The sequence below is a fragment of the Sporothrix brasiliensis genome, assembly GCF_000820605.1.
Source record: "Sporothrix brasiliensis 5110 chromosome Unknown Cont19, whole genome shotgun sequence".
Lineage (NCBI taxonomy): Eukaryota > Fungi > Ascomycota > Sordariomycetes > Ophiostomatales > Ophiostomataceae > Sporothrix > Sporothrix brasiliensis.
Window position 1 is genome coordinate 1,261,964 of NW_024467138.1, and position 22,389 is coordinate 1,284,352.

The following is a 22,389-nucleotide window of genomic DNA, read 5'->3' on the forward strand; positions in this document are numbered from 1 at the left end:
TGCTTTCCGTCACCGGTCCCCACATTCTGTATCCCATCTCCTCGCCGCATCGCCGACGTCTTGGTCATGTCGTCAGTTTTCTGACACGACGCCTTTCCTTTCTTGTCTTATCTTCATCTTCCTGGTACGGCCTTCCTTCTCGCCTGGCGCCTTTCACTTTCTTCGACTCGGCCTGCACTTGGCCCGCGTCTGCCTTGCACGGCGCATGATCTTCTGTCGTCCGCAAAACGCCGGGCGCGTCCGGCTGAATATAGAGGCACCCAGCCTCCATTTTGCTCACCATGGCATCTTCCAATCAGCCTCCTGATCACCTGAATGACTATGGTTTGTCTCCTTCTTGTCTCTCCTCTTGCCCCACTCGCCTCCGTCTCATACGAACTCCTCTTATCAAAGTACACTGCTATCGACGTCATGTCGTCTTGACCATATGTAGACGCCTCACCTAGTACAAGACGCCTATACTACCTCAGACTTACACCTCCCTATACATTTACTCTGACTCTCACTTTGAATAGCACTCCATGCTAACCTCTCGTCTCATAAAGACCTGCAGGCGGTTGACCAAAACGGAGTGCCTCTGCTCAGTAACGGCGCCCTACCTACATGGAACCCGGCTACTCTGCTCGACCCTCAGCGCCATCTCATATCTACTCCCTCCTTCGCCTCACATCTGCCGCCACCACCGACCTCAACGCCCATGCTCGGCAACTCGCTTCAGCAAATGGGGGGCATGGACGGTTCTACTCTAGCCTTCAATTTCAACAGCACCAATGACGTCCCTGTTGCGCTTAACGGTTTTGGGGCCGGTGGAGCTGCGCCGGCCGAACTCGCTTTTCAGTTCACGGGGCCTGCCACCGATGACGGCTACCTTTCGTCGGGTGACCAGATCGCCACAGACCTAGTCAACGGCCACGGCCTGACGGGCTCCAACTTGAGCGGGCCTCCCGCCTATGCTAGCTCTGAAGGTGCTACCAACACACCGCCAAACGGCATGGCAGCCATGCTCGAGCGAAACTTTCACGTTCAGGACCGTAAGGACGTCCCCGAGCCGAAACGTCGCAAGACGCTGACCGGCGAGCCAACGGATAAAAAGCCGGTCTTCCAGACGAGCAGCAACGGTATCCTCGCGCAGGGTGTCAAGCAAGAAGAGCAAAAGGCCAAGACTCGTCCTGATGGAATGGTCGTGGCTGCTGCGAAGCAACCTGTTACAGTTGATCTAACAGACGGTATGTTATTACGGGTGCCCCTTTCGAATACGTGTGATGGCAGCGGTCGAATCCTAACGCATTCTCTCCTCAGGTTCCGAGACCGATACAAAGGCCCAGGAATCATATGAAGAAGTGTGTTTTGGAGCAGTGCTGGGTGTGACCTTTGACTGCCACCAAGTACCGGCTCCCAAACCCGGTACGCAGGCCATGGGCGGCCCGGCGTACTGGCCAACTGTCAAGATCGTCTTGCGCCGCAAGGTGAACGAAAAGAGTCACGTCATTGATGTGTGCGATCACACGCGCCAGGTAGTCGGAAGCCTTGACCGCAAGGCGGCTGAATGCTTTGTGCCCCTCATGGACATCGCCAAGGTCCACCTCCGGACGGACGCAAAAATTCCCGTCCGCCGTAAGAACGAGGACGAAGTCGTCGGCCAGCCTGTGTCACGGTCGTATAAGATCGACCTAGTGTTGTACGGCGCTCCGTCCTTTGGAAAAGCAATTGGCAAACGCCTCGCCAAGTTTGGCTTCAAGCTGGTGAAGCCGGTCCGCCACGATGCGAATGTCCGCTTGGCAATCCCGCAACAGGACCCAAGCATGCTGGCCAATGGAGACGCGAAACCCATGCATGCCGCTGGCTTTCCATCGCATGCGGCACAGCAGTATGCATCGACTATGAACAATACCGTCCGTACGATGGAAGAGGTGCGCTCTGAAGTGCTCCACGTCTTCGACTCCATGGCCAACGCGGAGGACCTTCCCGAGACGGAACCCAGCCCCAGTGTGACGACACAGATGCTACGCCACCAGAAGCAGGGTCTCTACTTCATGATGCACCGCGAACGGCCCATGGCGGCGCAGTCCGGTTCAAAGCTCAGCTCATCCATCTGGCAGAAGAAGACATCGCTCGCCAATCAGACCTTGTACTACAACGTTATCACCGGACAGAACGAGGTCCAGCCGCCCAGCGAGACGCTTGGCGGCATCTTGGCTGATATGATGGGCCTGGGCAAGACGTTGAGCATTTTGTCGCTGGTTGCAAGCACGAGAGCCCAAGCCGAGAAGTGGCACAAGCAGTCGCCCATGCAACCAAAGGCACCCGAGAGAAAGAAGAAGCCGGGGGCTCCCCAAAACTTTGATGCGCCTACTCCGCAGACGCTTGACCTCACGCGTCTGAAGCGGAATGGAAAGGGCACGCTGCTTGTTTGTCCGCTGAGTACGGTTGCGAACTGGGAAGAGCAGATAAAGCAGCACCTTGCGCCGGACTCGCTCAAGTACCACATCTACCACGGCCAGAACCGTATCAAGGACATTAGCGAGCTCTCTGACTTTGATCTCGTCATAACAACGTACGGCTCCGTCTCAAGTGAGCTGACATCCAGAAGCCGCGGCAAGTCGGGTCATTATCCTCTCGAGGAGATTGGCTGGTTTCGCGTTGTCCTCGATGAGGCACATATGATCCGTGAGCCATCCACGCTCCAGTTCAAGGCTATTTGCCGTCTACAGGCCAGCCGGCGCTGGGCCGTAACTGGCACGCCCGTACAGAACCGCCTGGAAGACTTGGGGTCGCTGCTGGCCTTTTTGCGCCTCAAGCCTTTTGACGACCGCTCCAAGTTCAACTATTTCATTGTGAACCCGTTCCGTGCCTGTGACCCGAACATTCTGACACGGCTACGCATCTTGGTTGACACAATCACGCTTCGGCGTCTCAAGGACAAGATCGACCTCCCTAAACGCAGCGACGTCATCATCCGCCTGACTTTCTCCGATGAAGAGAGCCGCCTCTACAACTTCTACTCTCGCAACGCAAAGGACCGGCTTCAGGTGCTCACTGGCCACCAGGAGCGCCTGCTGGGCGGCAAGGTGTACATTCACATCTTGCAGGCTATTTTGCGCCTCCGTCTCATCTGTGCACATGGCCGTGAGCTGCTGAGCGAGGACGACCTGAAGCTGATGCAAGGCATGACTCTCGAGTCTGCTATTACCATTGACGAGGACGAGGATGGATCCGGCGAGGTGAAGCAGCGGCTTCCCGAGGCGCAAGCTTACGGTATCTATGACTTGCTTGTCAACACGGACTATGACACCTGTGCACACTGCAAGAACAAGCTGGGCTACTCGAACGACACAACGTCGACCGACATTCGCTCCGAAAAGCAGGAAGATGTCATTGGTTACATGACACCCTGTATGCATATTTACTGCCCCAATTGCGTCAAGCACTTTGCCGATAACGAGCGCGGGCTCACGCACAAGAGCAACCGGCCGGGCATCTGCCCAACGTGCAACGCCTCGGTCATGTTTTCGTGTGTCGAAATTCGCCACGACCGCGCAGACGTGGAGCACGACACTCTACCTCACCGGCGTGCTAGTTTTGTGCACGATAAAAAGCCGGTCACGGATGGTACTTTCAGCGGCAACGGCAATGGCAACGGCAATGGTAGCCAGGCGCTGCTCCGCAACAGTAGTGGAGCGTCGGGAGCAGCTGGCGATGCACCTTCGCCACCGTCCGGCCATATGGGCAAGACGATTAGCGAAAGCAACTACTCGGGCCCGCACACAAAGACACGCGCCCTCGTCGCGGAGCTGCTCGAGCAGAAGCGCCTCAGCGAAGCAAACCCGGACCAGCCGCCGTACAAATCGGTTGTCTTTTCTGGCTGGACGTCGCATCTCGACCTAATCCAGCTGGCTTTCGACAGTAACAACATCTCGTATTGCCGCCTCGACGGCAAGATGTCGCGCACGGCGCGCACGCAGGCCATGGACACCTTCCGCGACAACCCAGACGTGCAGGTCATTCTGGTCTCAATCATGGCGGGCGGTTTGGGCCTCAACCTGACCACGGCCAACACGGTCTATGTCATGGAGCCGCAGTACAACCCCGCCGCCGAGGCGCAGGCGATTGACCGGGTGCACCGGCTGGGCCAGACGCGCGAAGTGCGGACGGTGCGGTACATTATGAAGGACAGTTTTGAGGAGCGCATGCTGGAGATCCAGAACCGCAAGATCAAAATCTCCAACTTGTCAATGAACCGATCGGACCACCGTGCGGCCAGCTCGACAGATGCTGCACGGCAGCGTCTCGAAGATCTTCGGAGTCTCTTCAAGTAAAGAGGAGGAGACTGTGTATCGGGTGGACGCCATGGGTGGAAGACGCGAGGCGAAATGGATGTGGCAAACACGGTGCTCTCATGAATGGGTTTTGGTCTTTTCTGGGTTTGGAGGATAACTGCTTTTATTGGTGTGCAGCCAGTTGATGTGTCGTTGCAACTGGCATCGTGGAGTTGGGGAGCCACTTTGGTTTTCAAGGTTTATATATCACGGCAAATGTGCGTAGTACGACGTACTGCCATTGCAATTTTCTATTTGTGGTTTTCCTTTTCTACTCATTTTTATTCTCCATCAGGCTTTGACACACATTGCCGATACCATCGCGATGATTTTTATATTACAGGCGCCTGGACTATGATAGTAATGCCATCAAATTTATGGCAGCGGCTTCGTCCTTCATGCTGTGCATCGTACATGTATATTACTATTAGGCCTCGAAGGCGACGAAAGGTAAGTTGTTTCTACGAGGTCCATTTTGCCACAAGCATTGACTTCGACAATGAATGAGATAGGTGATACAATTTTAATCTACCTTAAAGGATAAATGAAAGCGATTTTTTTTGTCTTCTCTTTCCATTCCGCGAACAAAAGTAAAGTAGCGTCTCATCGTGAAAAAGAAAACTCCAGCCTCCCAAAACTCATAATTTATCAGTGTAAAGAAGGAAACGCCTTAGAAATGCATACATGAAGGTCAGAGGGGCTGTTTCGTAGTTTGAGTATTCTCGTATCAACGTGCGTTCGTGACTGCACAAAACAAACCGCCTCCCCTCTCTCCGTTCTAGCACTGGCGGTCAGGCAATCACGATTGACGCCGACTAGCCAGCGGACCGGTTACTGGAAGCTTGGATCGAGACAAAAAGGACGAAGCCAGGTCATAGACGAGAACCAAGTAGTGCGTCTATGCAGCATGAGCAGTAGCAACCGGCTGGGCAGCACGGGTGACCTGCTCACCGGCACGGACAATGCGGCGACCAGCCGAATCCGTGACGTAAGAGATGTCCTTGCTCTCGTAGTGAGCGCGCTTCCAGATCTCAACCTCGCAGCCGCCGCGGAGGACGCCAACACGCATGGTGGACAGCAAGTTGTGGGCGGCGTTGGAATGGTTATATACACCGCCATTGAAAATTGCCGTGGCATCCTTGCCGATAGCGGAAGAGATCAGGGCCTTGCCACCGGGGTGGTCCTTGATAAAGTCGGTGACGTCGTGAATGACACCAGCAACGGCGACGAGGGCCTTGCCTTCCTTGGTCTGAGCAACAAAGTCGTCCCAGTCAACAACAGGCAGCTGCTCCAGCGGCGTACCCCAGTCCAGGGTAGCACGCTTCTGGTCAAGCTTCTTCTGGACCTGCTGCAGGCGGCCCTTCTCGATCTCGTTCTGGCGGAACTGCTTCAGGTCGTAGGCGAGACCCATCTGCTTCCACACCCAGATGGTCCACTTCGTCGGGTCGTACTGCCACCACTGAATGGCGTTGCGGTAGTCCGAGGGGAACTCGTGGTGGAAGTTGTGGTAGCCCTCGCCGAGCGTGACAAGGGCAGTGACAACGTGGTCACGCGGCGAGTTGCGGTCGTCGAACGGCTGGTCGCCGAGCCAGTGGGCGAGCGAGTTGACGCAGAAGGTAGCCTGCTGGACAAAAAAGGCACGGAGAAGACCGCCGTAGATGAAGCCACCAGCCCAGTCACCCCAGCCGAGGCCGCAAACCAACACAGGGAGGCCAATGGCCATGAAAAGAACCGTCTTGATGTAGTTCTTGTGCTGCCAGACGACGACGGGGTCCTCGTTGAGGTCGGTGATGTCGGTGCGGCCGATGCGCTTGGGGTTCTGCTTCATGACCATCCAGCCGAGATGTGAGTACAGGAGACCCTTGCGGACCGAGTAGGGATCCTTGTCAGTGTCGGTGTAACGGTGGTGGGCGCGATGGCCACGGGACCACCAGCGGATGGAGCCCTCGACGGAGCCGGCACCGACGGCAGCCAGGTAGATCTTGAGGGGGAGAGTGGCCTTGTAGGAAGAGTGAGCCCAGAGGCGGTGGTATCCTGAGAAATGTCAGCTGCATGTCATCCTTTGTATCTCCCGAGTACAAATATGGATAGATATATATGGCGTTGTCAGGTTCGGTGCTTGCTTACCTGCAGTAATACCCAAGCCAGTGTTGAAATAATACACTAAAGCGAAGATGAGGGTGTTGCGCCGCAGGGGAACCCAGTATGCGGCAATCATGGCGGCGACGTGAATGAGAAGAATAAACGTGGTGTTCAGCCAGTCAATGTGCTTGTACCAGTTCTTGAGGGTAATGGGCGTCTCGGAGATGTGCGTTTTCCGGATGTCGTACTGCTTGCTCCGAAGAGGCTGGAAGTCGGTGGTGCCATCAACCGTGGCATCGGCCATCACGATCTTGCCAGACATGGTGATGGATACGTGTGAGAGATGGAGAGAGAAAGCGGCCCAACAGGTTGTGCGGATAGAAAGAGATGCTGATGGTTGTGTTTGACTGTATCGTCAAAGCAACAGTTGCTTCCAGAAACAGCCCCAGCCAGGAGGCCGAAAACAGGAAGTGTTGGGATATCGGTAGACAGAAAAAAAGAGTAGGCCGGTCGGCTGCTTCCTCTTGTTTGTTGTTTAGGAGTCGTGAGCGAGCATGTAAAGGAGCATGCAAGCAAAAGAAGAGGACAGAAGAATGAAGCGAAAAAAAAATACAAAAAACGAATAACAGGTGGGCTGAAGAGGGAAGCAGAGAGATTATGAAGGAAAAGAAAACGGGAAGGATGGCTGGAAGCACTTATATCGGTGGGAAGGAAGGAAACGGAGAAGGCAATATGGATGGGGAAGGAGCTCGGCTGGCAGGTACCACAGGGGGGGGGCGGTTGAGCGGTGGGAAGGGGCGAGCGACGCAAGACAACAAAGCTTTGGGGGTGCGAGAAGGCGGAAGGGGCAGGTTACTCGGTTGAGTCGACTGCACAACAATGGCTCAATGGGGAGAGCCCTGACCGAGGTAGGCTTGCATATGGGCAGGCGTTTCCGGTGTGTTCTGCTGGACGTCGGCCTCTTTGGACAGCATTTGGAGCTCGGGGAGTCGCTGGATATTTCCTGGCTATTCTTGGGGCGCGGTGGCGGGATGTTGGGATTTCCTGTTTGGGCCAGTTATTCACACGCCTCCCCTGTGGATCTGTCTGCAGGCCCGTATTGTTACTTCTCTCCCTGTCAGCTCACAAAGCATGTTGTAACTACAGTATGTTCCTGTCGTCTTTGGAAGCTGCGAGTGGCAATGAACGGAGGAACGGAAGGTCCGTTCGTTTCCTGTTTCCGTGTTGTTGTTTGTTGGTCTCTTGTTTTGTTTTGTTGATTGGGCATTTGGGAAGGACCTTCACGATCTTACGATAGGAAGGCGCATAGCACGAGCTATGTTTGGGTGTGACAAGCACGCTGCCAGATGCTTTCTGACGCATATGCAAGAATGCAACGGCAACTGCTGAGACCTGGTCATTCAACTGTCATGCCTCCGCACCTTCCCACCTGTGAGGCGTGCTCAATGGACAGGCAGGAGCGATCCAGTGTCTTGTTGTTTGTTGGTATGGTGTTTTTTGCTTTTCAGTGCTTGGTCGCATCAAGACGCCCCTGCCCCACGATACGATTGGAGCAAATGCTGTCGTTATTGTTTCGATTCACCCTCGTTCACTCCAGGAAAGCCATCGTTCACATGTGAAATATGAATTTGTTGAAGTCGACATTGCTACTTCTACGGTCTACTGTCTTTATGTCGTGTCTTCTCGGTGTCAATCTTTTGCAGTACAGCGCACCTGTGCCTAGGGACAAACCCAACGCACAACGGCAGCAACGAAAGGCTGCACTGGAAAGAGCTTGATACAGCTCCCCGTCCAGCACAATTGAATTTTTTTTGTTGGGGTCAAGCGCAGGTGGTGAAATCTGTTGGGAACTAGCTGGCGGGTGGGAGCTTGTGATTGGCCCCAGCGTCTACAGAGGGGCCCCTGTCCAACCCCTGGTGCCCATCGGGAATGCCCCTGTTTAGGTACATGCAAATGCATATAGTTTACTAACACACATATGTATCCACTATGACGCTACCGGACGCGCTAACCATGACTTACAAGAGGGGAACAACCGTGTTCTAAAGCAAAACGTTTCTTTGCATTCACTCATCAGGGAACGGCAACATGCGTAATACCATACCCACAATGCTATGATCCGATTAGCTACCACAAATCGCATGCTACATATGCCGTACACATATGGCATAAGTCGTACAATTCGTACATACGCAGTCTGTTGTACAACATACTCCACATGTCTGGCGGTGAAACCTAGGATCCTGTCATCATGTGGCTCCCTTTGACTTGGTCGCAGTCCCAACTCTGTCTACGACGAACGGAATACGCTCGTATCCCTTGGCTTCTCATCGAAAACGTGCTACGGCGTGGTCTTCATCTGACTGGACTTTCTCTGTTCCTCCTCCCTCACATGCCACAGTGGCTCCGTACGGCCACCGACGTTCCGAATGTGCTTTGCTTCCTTTTGATGCCGGCTGACCAGGTCTGCGGTCTGCCATTCGCAAAGGACGTCCGTCATACGGCATATATGCGTGATACGCTTCCCCATCCACATGATTCACCCCACCATAGTAGACGCCGCGCGTTTGGTTGGTTTGCTGACGATGATGCTTCCAAAAAGGATGTGTTGATGAGAGATGTTGGGACGTCCCAGGATGCACTGTTTGCGCTCATAACGAACGTCCGACAATACCTGTTCCTTCTCCGTCTCCGTGCATGATAGTTCGCCGGAGGATGCGGTGTATACCAAGCATGTATTTCAGCATTTCAAACGCTCCAGAGCAGACGCCTACTCCGTTCCAACATCGGTTCCACATCGGATTGATGCTATGATTCACGCAATCACTTACGGGGCGAGCGCATCGAACAATCAAGATGCATATTTTGATGGCACGATTCAACCCCTTGCTCTTCACTTAATTTCAGGTTATGTTTCAACAAGCTTTTCAGCATCATCCTTCATCTGCTTTTTTATTGTCTCAATGGTAAAGCCTGCGTATTGGCATGTGACGCTGATACAGCGGCTGACTTCTAGAAGATTGACAAGAAGACCCGACTTAAGACACTAGTCTAAATGCGGAATGGCCGCTTTGCTTCCCGTTCTGCCGTTTCTCGGGGGGCGCTCCATTTGCAACGGCGAGGCTGATACAATTTACATGCACCCAATTCGTTCACAAGCAATCCTCACAAAACACGGAGCTTGGTCCTGCCCGCTGACTCTCTCGCAAAATGCGAGAGGCGTACCGGTGTACACTTGCTATCATGTAAGCCATGCTCAAAATTACAGTCGTGTCGCAGCGACGCACAACTGGTAAATGCTCAGGTGGCCAATGTAAGAACGAAGAATCGGGTACTTTGTGTCGTAGATATTGGCCTCATGAAGAAGCCGTGTCCAAATTTAGGTTTTTTTGTATGCTGCTATTGTTAGTTTATCCGGAAGAAAAGACACCGCCAAAAACTTAATGTCCAAAGATTTATCCAAAAATAAATAGGCCCAAATCATTAACCGGGGGAAAAAAACTCCAATGAAAAAGCAAATCCCAAACGAGCTTCCTGTGAAAACAGAGAAATACAGGAGAAGAAATCCGATAACCCCAAAAAGGGAGGGGGGATTAACATGTTCCAAAAAGCCCGATAAAACGTAATTGGTCCCATTGTTTGTTCATATTCATTATCGTTCCTGGAATTGGGTCGCAGGAACCGCCTCTAGTTCGTTGGCATCATGGCCATCATCCGCGTCCTTATCTTCTTCGTCGTGCTCCAAGCTCATGTGGCGGGGGAATGCCGTTTCGTCTGCATAGACGGCACCGACACCTTTGATCTGATCCGATATTTTGCTGTCAGGGCCGCTCCTTTCCAGGCTGTTTGCAGTATCGACGGGTACGACCTCGTGTGCAAGAGCCCCGTTCGCAAGACTGTAGTGGCACTCGCTGGGACGCTCAGGCGACCTTGGTACAGTCACGTCCTTGCTCTTGGCGTCGCTGCTATTCGAAACACTTGCCTTGATAACGAGGGGCTGCACGTCTGTCTCGGGGGACGCAGTGTGTGCTGCGCCGTTGTCACCAGTCGCTATATCAACAGCCACGTCATCGGCAGCCTCCTCGTGACCAGGCGCCACAACCTCCAAGTCTGAACCCTCCTTCGTGTCTGCGTCCACCGTGTCATCAGGCACCTCAGCGTCTTCCCCCACTCGAACACCTTCGTCTTTCAAATCCGACAAAGCTGGAGGTTCGCTGCTAGGGAGACTGCTCCGGTATGGCGAGGACTCGGCCTGTTTGAGATGGAGTGCATCTGCGGCCAACGTTTGGTGCTCCAGAGACTCCTTTCTGACCCAAGATCCGCCTCGTCGGCCAGAGGCAGAATGTGACTTTCTGGGCGGAGACCGGCCTCTTGTAGGGTAGTAGTATGATTCGTTGGAAACCCCATTTGAGGGGGACACATACGTGTGGCCGAAATTGTTTACGTACGCCCAGTCGTTGCTTGGTGTCACATCGCGGATGACCGGTGTCAAACTCGTGAATTTGTCAACGATGAAATCGGGCCGCTCTCTTTCTATAAACTGCCCAGCGATATCGTCGCCATGGTCGTCGCCGGAAGGTACACTGCCGAGCTCAGCCGCCCTGTTGCGGAACGAGTTGGATCCGTCGTCAACCGATCCGGACGGAGCACTGTGGGCATAAAACGCCGGATGGTGATGATGCGTCCCATGGACCCAGTCGTCCTCGTAATCACTGTCGTCAAAGTGTGTGCTGAGCCGCGGGAAATATCTGAGAAGTTGAAGAGCTTGCGACCGTTCCCGAGGATCCTCGGCAAGACAGGTGTCCACAATGCTTCGGTACCATTGTGGCACGCCGACATCGTCGCCCAGGAGCAGAGGTCGTCCGTGGGCTTCTGGGTCGTCTTCCTGTGTTGCGAGTGCCCAGAGCACCATGCCCAGCTGATAGAGATCCGACTTGACGCCAATGTACATCGAAATGCGCTGGTCGCTTTGGATCAGAGGGGTGGCCTCAGGTGGCTCCCATCCGACAGGGCACCCACGTCGATTAATGTCAATGATCTTGGCGTTACCATCATAATCAATGACAATGTTCGAAAGAGTGAAGTCGCCCTGAACAAATCCCGCTTCGTGAATCTCAGACAGTCCATGAACGATCTGACGGGCCCATTTCATGCGCGTGTACCAAGGAATCCCGTGGTTGTTTTCATACAGGATGTCAATCAGAGCACCTTGCTCGGCGTAGCTGATGAGAAGGCCGCGGACGCGGTCGTCGTCGCCAATAATGACACCGTACAGCTCGATGACATTTTGGGACCCGCGAAGAAAATTGAGGGCGTTGACCTCATACAAGAACTCGTCAACGGAATCTGGCCCCGGGATCTCTTTCTTGATAAGGACCCGGCCGTCGACACGGACCCTGTATACGAAGCCGGACATGTGAGAGTCAAATTCAACGTCAGACTCCCGAATCTTGCGGCAGCCCAAGTGGTGCACAAATTGGGCCGAAGGGTAGTCAATAATCTCCTAGCACGGTGCGTCAGTAAGAGGTTTCATATAAAGTAAGATGGGAGAGGATGGGAGCTCGGACGAACAGTAGTATCCTCAACCACGTGCACATGCAGCCGGCCATCAGTCGTCTGCAACTTAAGATTTGTCACGGTGTTGTAAAACTGAATGTCGGCCAGGCTCTCGCGGATGGCTTCATAGATCATTTCGTTCTTGTCTCGTTGAAGCTTGGTGTCAAGGAGATCCATCTCGAGTGAGCCGTCTGGAGCGTTGCGGTAGTCGAGGGAGATGGTTACCCGACGCGTTAGGTCGGGCCGCTGTCGATATGTAACGAAGAATTTCTCGCGCCTGGACTTGTCGCGGAAGTGCATCGACAAGTTGAGAATCCACACATGCTCCAGCTCATAGCGAATGCGGTGCTCGTACTGTGACGAGGTCATAGATGCCGTGTCAATATGAAAGGTCTCTTCTTTCTCCTTGGCGATGTTTCCGGCCATAGAGTGTGCGTCTGATGGCCCACAGTCATTGTCGCCTCCTGATGCGGCAGGCTGGGGAGCAGGAGCGGCGTCGCCATGGATCACGCCGTCTCCGCTTGTGACAGCTGTAGTGTCATCTGTTTCAGCTTTACTTATTGGTGGCTGCCCACTAGAAGCCACAGTAGCTGTCAACGAAGGAATTGTGGGAACAGGTGGCACAACTTCTTCCTGGGGTGCGCCAGTTGCTGGTTTCGCCGCATCGGATACGCCCGGTTGTGGACGGTACGAAACATTGGGTGCGCTGGTGCGAGGGTCTGAGAGAATTTGGGAACTCGTGGGCGATGATACGCTCCGCGTCAACCGCCGGTCTGCTGACACACCCCGCCGCTCAGCAGAGGTAGGGATAATCGGCATCAGATTTCCGCGCAGTTCAGATTGCTGTCGAGCAAAAGTCTGCGTACGAGGCAAGCCAGGAACAACATCGCGGTGCGGAGCTCGCCGACTATTGCTAGATGTCTTGGTAGCAATGCCACCGTCCGCATCTGCGGCAGGTACTTCGGCGTTGGAGCTGCTAGGTAGCTGATCATCGTGGCCGACACCCAGCCCGTCTTGCGCCGGATCTAATGGTCCACTCGCCTCTAGTTTCCGAGCTGTGGGCTCTTGTGCAAATGGTAGTCCCGCCGGAGAAGCGGACTGTGGCAGCTCAGCAGATGGGCATTGTACCGGCTCTCCCGGGTGAGCACTCGCACTGCGATTCAATAGTCTCTTCCATATGCTTTTTGTGGGAGACGCCGGGGGGACTGATGAGGCCAATGGGGCTGTTCGTAGACTTCCAGCCTGAAGCTCGTTCGGCAGCAAAGTTGGATGAGCCATGAGGTCGCCGCTGCCAGGCACAGAGGCAAATGGCACTTCTGCTGCCGCCTCAGCAACCGTGAAGCTATGCACGGAGCGGCGTCTGGAAGGCGGCCAGCGTAAAAGTTTGGTAACGAAAAGTAAACACTTCTGGACGGATGGTGGATGCGTTGCTATGGCCTGGGCCCGCGATGAGACGCGGGATGGATGTTTGGCGGTCTGACAATCGTGTCAGCCAGCGGTCGGTCTAGCAAGTGAGAAACGGTGATGCTGGCAAGTGAAGGATGATGAGAAAGCAGATGAGTTGTGGGAGGGTTGAATATGGAGTAGGGGCGTGCAAGGCCAAATCTCAAGCTCAAAAGACAACAATTGAAGTGAGCTCGGACGAAAGCAAAGGGTTAACGAAAATAAACAAAATATTGAAGAGAGAGGCGGCCGGTGGAAGAAGGGCTGGTTGAAGCAGTACATGTGTTACTCCACATAAAACGGCAGCGATAATGGCATTTCCGACTGGTGGTTGGTGATCAGCCAGAAAATCACTGCACCAAAAGCAACCTATAAAGAAGGTCACAAAAGGGGATCCTGGGGCAGCAGCAAGACGCGGTGACCGACAGGTTTTGAAGTTGTGCGAAAATGGCGGCGGTGAAAAGGGGGTGTATTAGGTGCAGATATATGGGGTCGTCGCAGGTCGCAAAATCGGCAAGGTGCGGCGGACGTTTCCTCGCGTGAAGCGTGCAGCGTGCTTTTGCTTTATCGCTCTGTATGGATGTTGACAGGCCCCAAGGTGAGAAGAGAGGTGTTTAGGTATGTCTCTGAGACAGAATCAGAATATAAAGATGTCGGTTGGTCGTTGCAAAACGGCACTGGCAGGTCGTGCCTTTTACCTTGTCGGTGAAAAACAAGACGGCCTCCGTCTTCACAGCTTTTGCTTTTGCTTTTGTTCAATTCGGCTGGCGCGCAGAAAACGGGGTTGACAAAGTGGAAAATCGACAGGGGTGTGTGTTCGTGCAGCAGCGCACAGGAGCTTGGGCCTGGTTTTCGCAAACCGGGCGCGAAAAGACTGGAGCTGTTGGCGCCAACTATATCTCTCTTTTGGCTCCCTCTCACACTTTGTCTCGCTCGTGTGCTTCAAGCTTGTCTCGTGCCTTTCATCCGAGAGCAAGACAAAGGTGTCATTCTGCGAGAACGACAATCAGGCTGGTCGGCCGGTAAGGTAGGGCGTGCACCGCCCGCTCGTACTTTGCAAAATCGACTGGTGCTCGATGACGGGTTGCAAAGGCCGGCCAAACGGCCACGGGTCTCGCCTTGCCTGGTTGTTTGATGCGAAGACCGCCTTGGCTGGGGCCGCTAAGCTGCGGATGCCTGGCGAACAGGAGCAACACGACCAGTCGATGAGATAGTCGTGGGAGGGATTGGAAGTGCTCAAACGCGCCTTGCCGTCGTATATGTCTCGCTTCGGCCGTGCAAAAGATGGGGCTGCGGGCGTACTGCAGGTGGTGCGCGTACGGAGTACTCCGTACAGGTAATTCGTACCAGAGATCGTAAATCACAATTTGGGCAGAAATGCATTCAAGCCTTCAAGGCAACCAAAAACAAGAGTGATTGGGGAGAAGGGGGAGAAGGGCAAGGGGCAATGGGACCGAAAAGAAGGTGACATGTACAGAAACGGGGTGTGGTCAAATCGATCAAAAGAGCACAAGAGCAGATATAAATCCCAAAACGTAATATTGAGTGGCAGATCGATACGCTCAAAAGCTCAGAAAATGCAGGGCGGACGCGAACCGTGGGGCGTTAGCCAATGTGCCAATGTACCGCGCGAGAGATGGATGGGTGTGAACAAAAAAAAATCGAAAATGGAGATAATGCTTAAAAAGTCGGGTAGTAAGCGGAGAAAAGGTGAGATGCGAGCGGCGGATTGGCGGACGGGAGTTACAGGAAGCCATCAAAGCTCGAGACACGCAGCAGTTGAGGAGGGAGATATCACGGGTGCGAGGAAGAGGTGCTGGCAATGAGAATGTGAAAGTGGAAAGGATTCGAGTGAAGAGGAAGCTAGAAACAGAAAAGGAGTCACGACAATGGCAGCATTAAAATGAGACCATAAAAGGGAAGGTACGGCATTTGCGAACCCATTTCAAATGGCCCATTGAGAATTTTGTCGGTGGAATGTTCTTTCCCCTTTCCCTCTGCACTTTCCCTTCTATTCCTGTTTCGCTCGTAATTACCGACCCCATCCTTCCTAGTTCAGTTGCTGCAGGAGGCAGGAGCCAACGGAAAGAGGTTGGCAAGAGGCTGGCTAGAAGGAACAAACATCAAGTCGGTCGGCGAAGCGAGAACAGCAAGTGCGATGCAACACCAATTCCTGGGCTTGCCGGGTTCCATTTTCTCAATGTAAGATAACCGCACAGTGCACAACATACGGGCACAGGGTACTGTATCTTGCCCGGGACGACGCATGTCGTGACCACACCCGGGCCATGGCTGGCCGGGATCCATGTAGGCGCCTGGCTCCGTTGCACATTGTCTCGCTCGCCTTCTGCTCGCAAAACACAGTCCGAGGGCGCAAGCAGTCATACGGCATATGGTGTATGACAAAAAGTACGTCGTACGGAGCACAGAGACAACATACTCGCTCGGCCCGCCCCAAATATTTTTTACGCACGAGTTTTTTGTTGGAAAGACGAAAAAGGCTGGGGAGAGGTCATGAAAAATGAGACCAAGGGACAAGGCACAACGGAGCCACAACTAGCAAGAAGCAGGAGACGACAGGGGGTTGGGGAGGAATGAACCATTTCGCGGTGGTTAAAAGGTGGGGTGGAGCCCGCACACGTGTAAAAGCACCACTGGGGTGACGGCCGCCAGAGAGGGGACAGAACGAGCACCGTTGCGGCCTTACGATGTATCTTACGGCTATGGCGAGCCCTGCATATTTCGTTGGCGTTGAAGCCCTGAACAACTCCTCTTAGGACACAGCCAAACAGCCTAGCGCCAACGACGCCGCGGCCGCTAGTGCCAGCCAGGCGACGGCAACGAACGGGCGAAAATGCTGCACCAGCAAACTGGGACACCGGGGTACATGCAACTGGTGGGACAATAGCGTCAAAATTGGGGGCATCCTGCTGCACGTTAAGTACCGCCCCGTACCCCGGAGCGAACCATTATGATCCGCTGTTATTGGCGGACGCTCCCGCTGACAGCGCTGTTTTTAGGAACCAACGACACCCCGCGTCAAGAAAGAACAACACAGCAAAACAATGATGCGAGGGCACTGGCGAAGCGACAAAGAAGTGTGCCAAGGCGTAGCTTCCTTATGGCTATTTAAGATCAGGTTTTAGATATGAACGTCAGGCTGCAGTTGACTCCATTTGTTATGCGCGATTACGGTTGGGCACTTTTTTTTCCTGAACGCATTTTATGAAAATTATATTCTGTACAATTGTTTAATGGCCAAAAACACACGACCAAGCCCTCGGACTAGTGTTTTATAAGTATTGAGCATAATAAAAGTAAGATAGTTGTAAGTTGTATGGTCCGCCTGCTGTGCAAGCCCTGTGCTACTTGTCTAGAAGATGCTAGCATCCATGGCCGGTCTTGTGAAGGACCTCTAGAGGCAAAGCATCATGGCGGCTCACGACAAAGAAAGAAACGAATCTGAGACGAAGAAGTGCATTTTATTGGTACTAGCTAGATAAAGTCTTGTACAGGAGTTGTTTTTGTTTCTATTGGTATGTAAGGGGAGAGTCGTCCGTCAAGTTTCGACGATGCTGTATGGCAAAAAATAAACCGAAGAAGAATTAAAATGAAAAAGAAATTCCAAAATACAATCCCACAAAAGTGCCTCGTGCTAGAGCATTTAAATTTGCTCCCAGCCAGCTACCATTCTGCTGGCCAAATTTAAGTTGAAGAGAGTGGCCGCCCACATGCGGCCTGGATGCACAATATGCAAAAGTACAGATGTATGGACAAATGGAGATGCCGCCCAATGAAAAATGCCAAGGAAGATGTAAAGAGTTGGAGAGATGCAAGACAGACAAGTGCAGCAACATGCTATCCCCTTTTTACACTCCATCAGACCTCATCAACCCCAGATCCGTTTCTGCCCCTGGCCCCCAAATTCACTGTCGCTTTACCTACTCATACACAAGACAGACATAAACCCGCCCCGCACCCCGCTTTTTCGTCCGGTTTCTTTTCTGTCTTTTTTTTCTTTTCTTTTTTTTTCTTTTTTTTGGTTGGAAAATTTCTCGTCATTTAGTCTTCCTCGTCCTTCTTGCTCGAGTCTTCATTGTCGTGCAGCTTCTTCCACTCGCAGATCTTGCACTTGTTGGCCTGCTCTCGGTCAACGTCCTTGAAGATGATGCCAAACACGTCCGAGTACCAGCTGACGGGGCGGCCTTCAATGCCTTCCTTGATATTCTGGAATTGTTAGCGGGGAACACCAAAAGAAAATAGACGCTTTAAAGAATTCACGGAGGGGGGATACGGCGTACCTCAGGAAGCTCCAGCCAGTCCGACATGTTGTCCTCGGGGAACACAATCATCTTGCAGCCTGCCCGCCGCGCTGCAATCGTCTTCTCACGCAGACCGCCAATGCGCAGCACCTTGCCTGTCAGCGTCAACTCGCCCGTCATGGCCACTGTCGGGTCGATCGGGTGGTCCAACGCCAGCGAGAGCAGCGATGTGGCCATCGTGATACCAGCTGAAGGGCCGTCCTTTTGCACAGCGCCCTCAGGCACGTGCACGTGCAGCTTGGCCTTGTCAAAGAAGTGGTTGTCCGGGAACTCCTGGACCATCATGGCCTTGGCAAAGGAGTAGGCAATCGTAGACGACTCCTTCATCACGGGCTTGATGTTGCCCGTAATCTCAAGCGACGGGCGGCTGCTCGGCCGCAGCGCCGACTGCAGGATCGTCTCCACATACATGGCGGCGCCGCCCATCTGCGTCCACGCCAAACCCATGGTGACGCCGGGCGGCGTGACATCGTACAGGCGGTCTGACGTGAAGACCGGAGGACCCACGTAGTCCTTGAGGTTCTCGCGGCCAATGACGACGTGCACCGACTCGGGCACGTCCAACGGTTTCCGGGGCTTGTCTGTCGTGGTATTGCTTGTCGCCGCCGTGCTGTCCTCGGATGTCTCGGTGGCTGCGGTGGACTCGCTCGTGTCCGATGTTGCGGATGTCGTCGAGCCCGTATCGTCCTCTGAAGCCACGTCGGATGCCGCTGTCTCATCGGCAGCGGTGACAGGCTCGGTATCGTCTTTTTCCTTGTTAAGCGCCTCCTGGGCGGCGGCAGCAGCCGGTAATGGCTCATCACCAAGGTCCTGGACAATCTTGAGGGCCGATTTGCGGTACACCTTTTCAATCTGCTTCTTCAGGTTGCGTACACCCGATTCGCGGCAGTACGACTTGATGAGCTCGTCAATGGCGTCTTGGCTGAGCGTAACATCAGCACCCTTCAGGCCGGCCATCTCCTTCGCGGCAGGTGCCAGGTAGCGCTCGGCAATCGCCATCTTCTCATCTGCAACGTAGCCCGACAGCCGGATAACTTCCATGCGGTCCAGAAGTGGCCTGGGGATCGTGTCGGTCATGTTGGCTGTGCAGACAAACAGAACCTTGGACAGGTCAACGGGGACGTCCATGTAGTGGTCCAGGAAGGAGCTGTTCTGCTCCGGGTCCAAAAGCTCAAGCAGCGCCGAGGACGGGTCACCCTGGTAGCCCTTGCCGATCTTGTCAATCTCGTCAATCAGGATCAGCGGGTTTTCCGTCTGGCACTTTTTCAGCGCCTGGATGACGCGGCCCGGTAGGGCACCGACGTACGTTCGTCTGTGGCCCTTGATCTCGGCGACGTCCGTCAGACCGCCAACGCTGAATCGGTAGTATTGGCGGTTAAGGGCGCGTGCAATAGACTTTCCGATGCTCGTCTTGCCGACACCGGGCGGGCCCACGAAGCATAGAATTTTGCCTTCGACCGTGCCACGGAGCTTGCCAACGGCAATAAACTCCAGGATGCGGTCCTTGACATCTTTAAGGCCATAGTGGTCCTCGTCCAGGACGGTAACGGCATTGTGGATGCCAAAGTTCTCGGCGCTCCGCTGGCCCCAGGGAATCTGCGTGAGCCAGTCGAGGTAGTTGCGAGTCACGTTGAACTCGGATGCAGCCGGCTCGAGGTGTGCCAGCTTGTTGATCTCGTCGTCAAAGACCTTGCGGACGGCGTCGGGCATGGCCAGTTTGTCGGCCTTTTCCTTGAACTTTTCCACCAACTTGTCCTTGCCGTCAGACTCAATGCCCAGCTCGCGGCGAATGCCCTTCATCTGCTCCATCAGCCAGTACTCGCGCTGGCGCTTGGTGATCTTGCTCTCAACCTCGCGCGTGATCTTGGACTGCAGCTGGGCGTTCATCAGCTCGTTCTTGAGAACGACGAGCGCCTTTTGCATGCGTTCCTCGACGTTCAAGCTCGACAGCACCTCTTGCAGCTCGGCCGGCTCGCCCGCCGACACGGCAGCCGCGAAATCGGCCAGCTTGGCAGGCTCGGCCGTCACATGGCCGGCCGACTGGCTCATGGAGAACGTAGAGATCTGGTCGCGGAACAGGCTGTTCATCTGCGCGACTTCCTTGAAAACGTTGACGATCTCGTTGGTCACGGCGCGGATAACAGGGCTCTTGGCGTCAAACGGCTCCTCGGTGAGGTTCTCGACATTGACGAGGCTCACATTGAATTTGCGCAGGAAGGACGTAGGCTCGTACTGGGCGGTATGTGACTCTTGTTTCTGGACAGCCGGAGCGTCGCGCTTGGGGTTAGCCGTCACAGCGCCCTCCTCAAAGCTGGCCACAACGTCGCCCTTCTTCTCACGCTGCGCCTCCTCGTCAGTCGGTTTCGCAGGGATAGGTTCCGGGACGGGCGGGCCCCCGTCCGCCAGGTCGGTGGAATCGGTCTTGTCGGCGTCCGCGACACTCGCTTCGCTAACACCAATGCTGCTCCCCGACCCTGGCGGAATGAGGGTCGACAAGCGGATACGGCGGTGTGGGTATAGGATGGCCGTGAGACCTGTGGCGCCCTCGCCATGAAGCGGGAACGCGCTGGTGATCTGAGCAAAGACACCCACATCATGGACATCGTCCGCCTTGTGTATTATGTCGTCGTCGGCGTTCTCGTCCTTGAACAAAAAGGCTCCCACGTACGGCTGACCACGCTTGATCATCTCGGTGATGGCGCTGGCAACGTTGGGGTCCTTAATAGTGATAGCCTTGTAAAAGCCAGGGAAGAGTGGTCGCTTCGCGATAGGAATGGCCATCACCTGGGGGTACACCTCGGGTACAACAGGCTTCTGGAGGGCCTTGTCGGCATTCGATTTGCGGCCTTTCTTACCGCCATCGCTCGATCCGCCATCGCTTCCGGAAGAGCTGCCAGCCGCGCCGCCAGACGAGGCTGCACTGCTTGGCTTGCCGTCAGAGGAAGATTCCTGGTTGCTGGAAGCCGACTTGGAATCTGACTCGGTCTTGGACGGCTCAGCCTCAGAGTCTTTTGCTGCCTCAACCTCGGTCGACTTGCTCTGGTCAGCCTTGTCCTTGTCTCCCTCCTCCTCTTTCGCCTTTTTCTTGGCGTCTTCTTCTGCGTTGCCGGCGGCGTCGAAAAACCCACGCGGCTCCTTTTTTAGCTGGGTGGGCGATGTTGAGAAGGGTGCCGCGTTTAACGACGGCGTCCGGGGGAAAATGAGGAGGGCCGTGGCCTGTGGTGAGAGGCGTGATGACAATGGCGCGGTAGCTAGCCGTGGTCGGGACGAGGATGAGGGTGTTGTCGAGAGAAGGCGGATGTGAGCAGGCCGGGCGCAGCGAGTCGCAGTGTTGGCTAGGAGATGCCGCGAGGCATGTTGTCGAAGCATAATGGGCGGTCAATGGGTGGGAGAGTGAGCTCGAGGGCTCGGCTGAGAAATCAAACGGCCACAAGCAGATCCCGTCCGTAGAAAGAGAAAAGGGGAATAGAAGAAACTAAACGAAATTGGTGGATGAATGAAAAAAACACGAGCAAACGAAGAAAGAGGATATACAGCTCCGGGCCGCCGTTCGTACACGCCGTGGACGAGGAGATGGGAACGGGTGCTGGTGCTCGAGGTAGAAGGCTGAGTTCGATTGTGGGAAGCACTGGATAGTGCCGTGGAAGTTGAGCGAAGCCGACTTTTTTTCCCGTTTTGCTGGCCTGAGCCGTGGCGACAGGTCTGGGCTCCGCTATCGCCGGCTGCCACTGTGAGTGAGCGCTATCGCCTTAATAATACAAACCGAGCTGGAGCCACTGTTAGCCGCCAAGCTCCGAAATGGCGGTGGTTGAGCGCAGGCAACTGTCACGCGCGTCCTGTGGTGAGGCAAGGAAGAAGGGAAAATGAAGACGATGACGAGAGTTTTATTATTTTAACGATTTTGGATGTCAACAGGTCGTTCGATCGTCAGAACAAGACAGGAAGGGGCATCCAGGAGCTCACGTGACCAGAGCGATACCACAGAGTTGGCTACGACAAACAGAACAGCAGCTGAGTCCAACATGGTTTTTGATAACCAACATGAAATGACTCCGAGATATTCAAAAAATAGCAGATCGCGAAAACCCGGGGGAAATGAGGCGACCATGAGCCCAGAGAAACAGTTCCTGAGATTCGGCGGAGCCCGCTACGGCGATATCAGTATAACCGAGCGGCTGGAGCAGCCCGCTTACTAGGCAGAGAACACCCACTGTGGCAGGCGCGAAGCCATGGTGCGCAGAGTTCGCGGGGAAGGAACGACGCTACGATTGGAGCTCTCTACATTGCGCCTGCCCCGCCTGTAAATACTCTGCATACAAAACCATTGACAAGAAAGAGGAAAGAAGACATGAGGCAACGACCAACCTCCACTGTCTTGCGTTTTGCGCCTTCCCAACGTCGTTACTGGACGAGCCACCACTCATGCTCTCTGTCCAAATGCTAACAGTTCTAGAAGGAACTCTCCATCATCTTGCACAACATCCCTGCGACCCCTGGCAGACTGTCAATCATCTCGATTAGAGCCGCGCCAAGATCACGAGCGCCCATCAAACCAGTTTACCTTTGCATCCAGACCGTTGTCTCAAGCTCTGCCGTTCTGACATAGGTCAAGCGAAAGGGCGGAAAAAAACCAAAGGCTGGCAGCAATTGGAGAGCCAAAAAAAAAAAAA

At 54.3% G+C, this 22,389-nt stretch overlaps 4 protein-coding genes across 4 annotated transcripts; 1 reads left to right on the forward strand and 3 right to left on the reverse strand.

Annotated features, from left to right (window-relative positions):
* Positions 1–281: 281 nt before the first annotated feature.
* SPBR_00060 (SNF2 family DNA-dependent ATPase) lies at positions 282–4,316 on the forward strand (the record flags this gene model as incomplete). Its single annotated transcript, XM_040758380.1, has 3 exons — positions 282–324; positions 516–1,226; positions 1,300–4,316. 3 exons carry the CDS (start codon positions 282–284, stop codon positions 4,314–4,316), a joined length of 3,771 nt encoding a protein of 1,256 aa, XP_040618169.1.
* An 898-nt stretch (positions 4,317–5,214) lies between these two features.
* SPBR_00554 (stearoyl-CoA desaturase (delta-9 desaturase)) lies at positions 5,215–6,720 on the reverse strand (the record flags this gene model as incomplete). The annotated part of the gene is made up of 2 exons (XM_040758873.1): positions 5,215–6,350; positions 6,444–6,720. 2 exons carry the CDS (start codon positions 6,718–6,720, stop codon positions 5,215–5,217), a joined length of 1,413 nt encoding a protein of 470 aa, XP_040618170.1.
* A 3,330-nt stretch (positions 6,721–10,050) lies between these two features.
* On the reverse strand, positions 10,051–13,232 carry SPBR_00129 (protein kinase domain containing protein; the record flags this gene model as incomplete). Its single annotated transcript, XM_040758449.1, has 4 exons — positions 10,051–11,901; positions 11,970–12,484; positions 12,740–13,052; positions 13,161–13,232. 4 exons carry the CDS (start codon positions 13,230–13,232, stop codon positions 10,051–10,053), a joined length of 2,751 nt encoding a protein of 916 aa, XP_040618171.1.
* A 4,227-nt stretch (positions 13,233–17,459) lies between these two features.
* Positions 17,460–21,088, reverse strand: SPBR_00090 (Lon-like ATP-dependent protease; the record flags this gene model as incomplete). The annotated part of the gene is made up of 2 exons (XM_040758410.1): positions 17,460–17,624; positions 17,699–21,088. The coding sequence occupies 2 exons, from the start codon at positions 21,086–21,088 to the stop codon at positions 17,460–17,462; spliced, it is 3,555 nt and encodes a 1,184-aa protein (XP_040618172.1).
* Between the last annotated feature and the right edge of the window lie 1,301 nt (positions 21,089–22,389).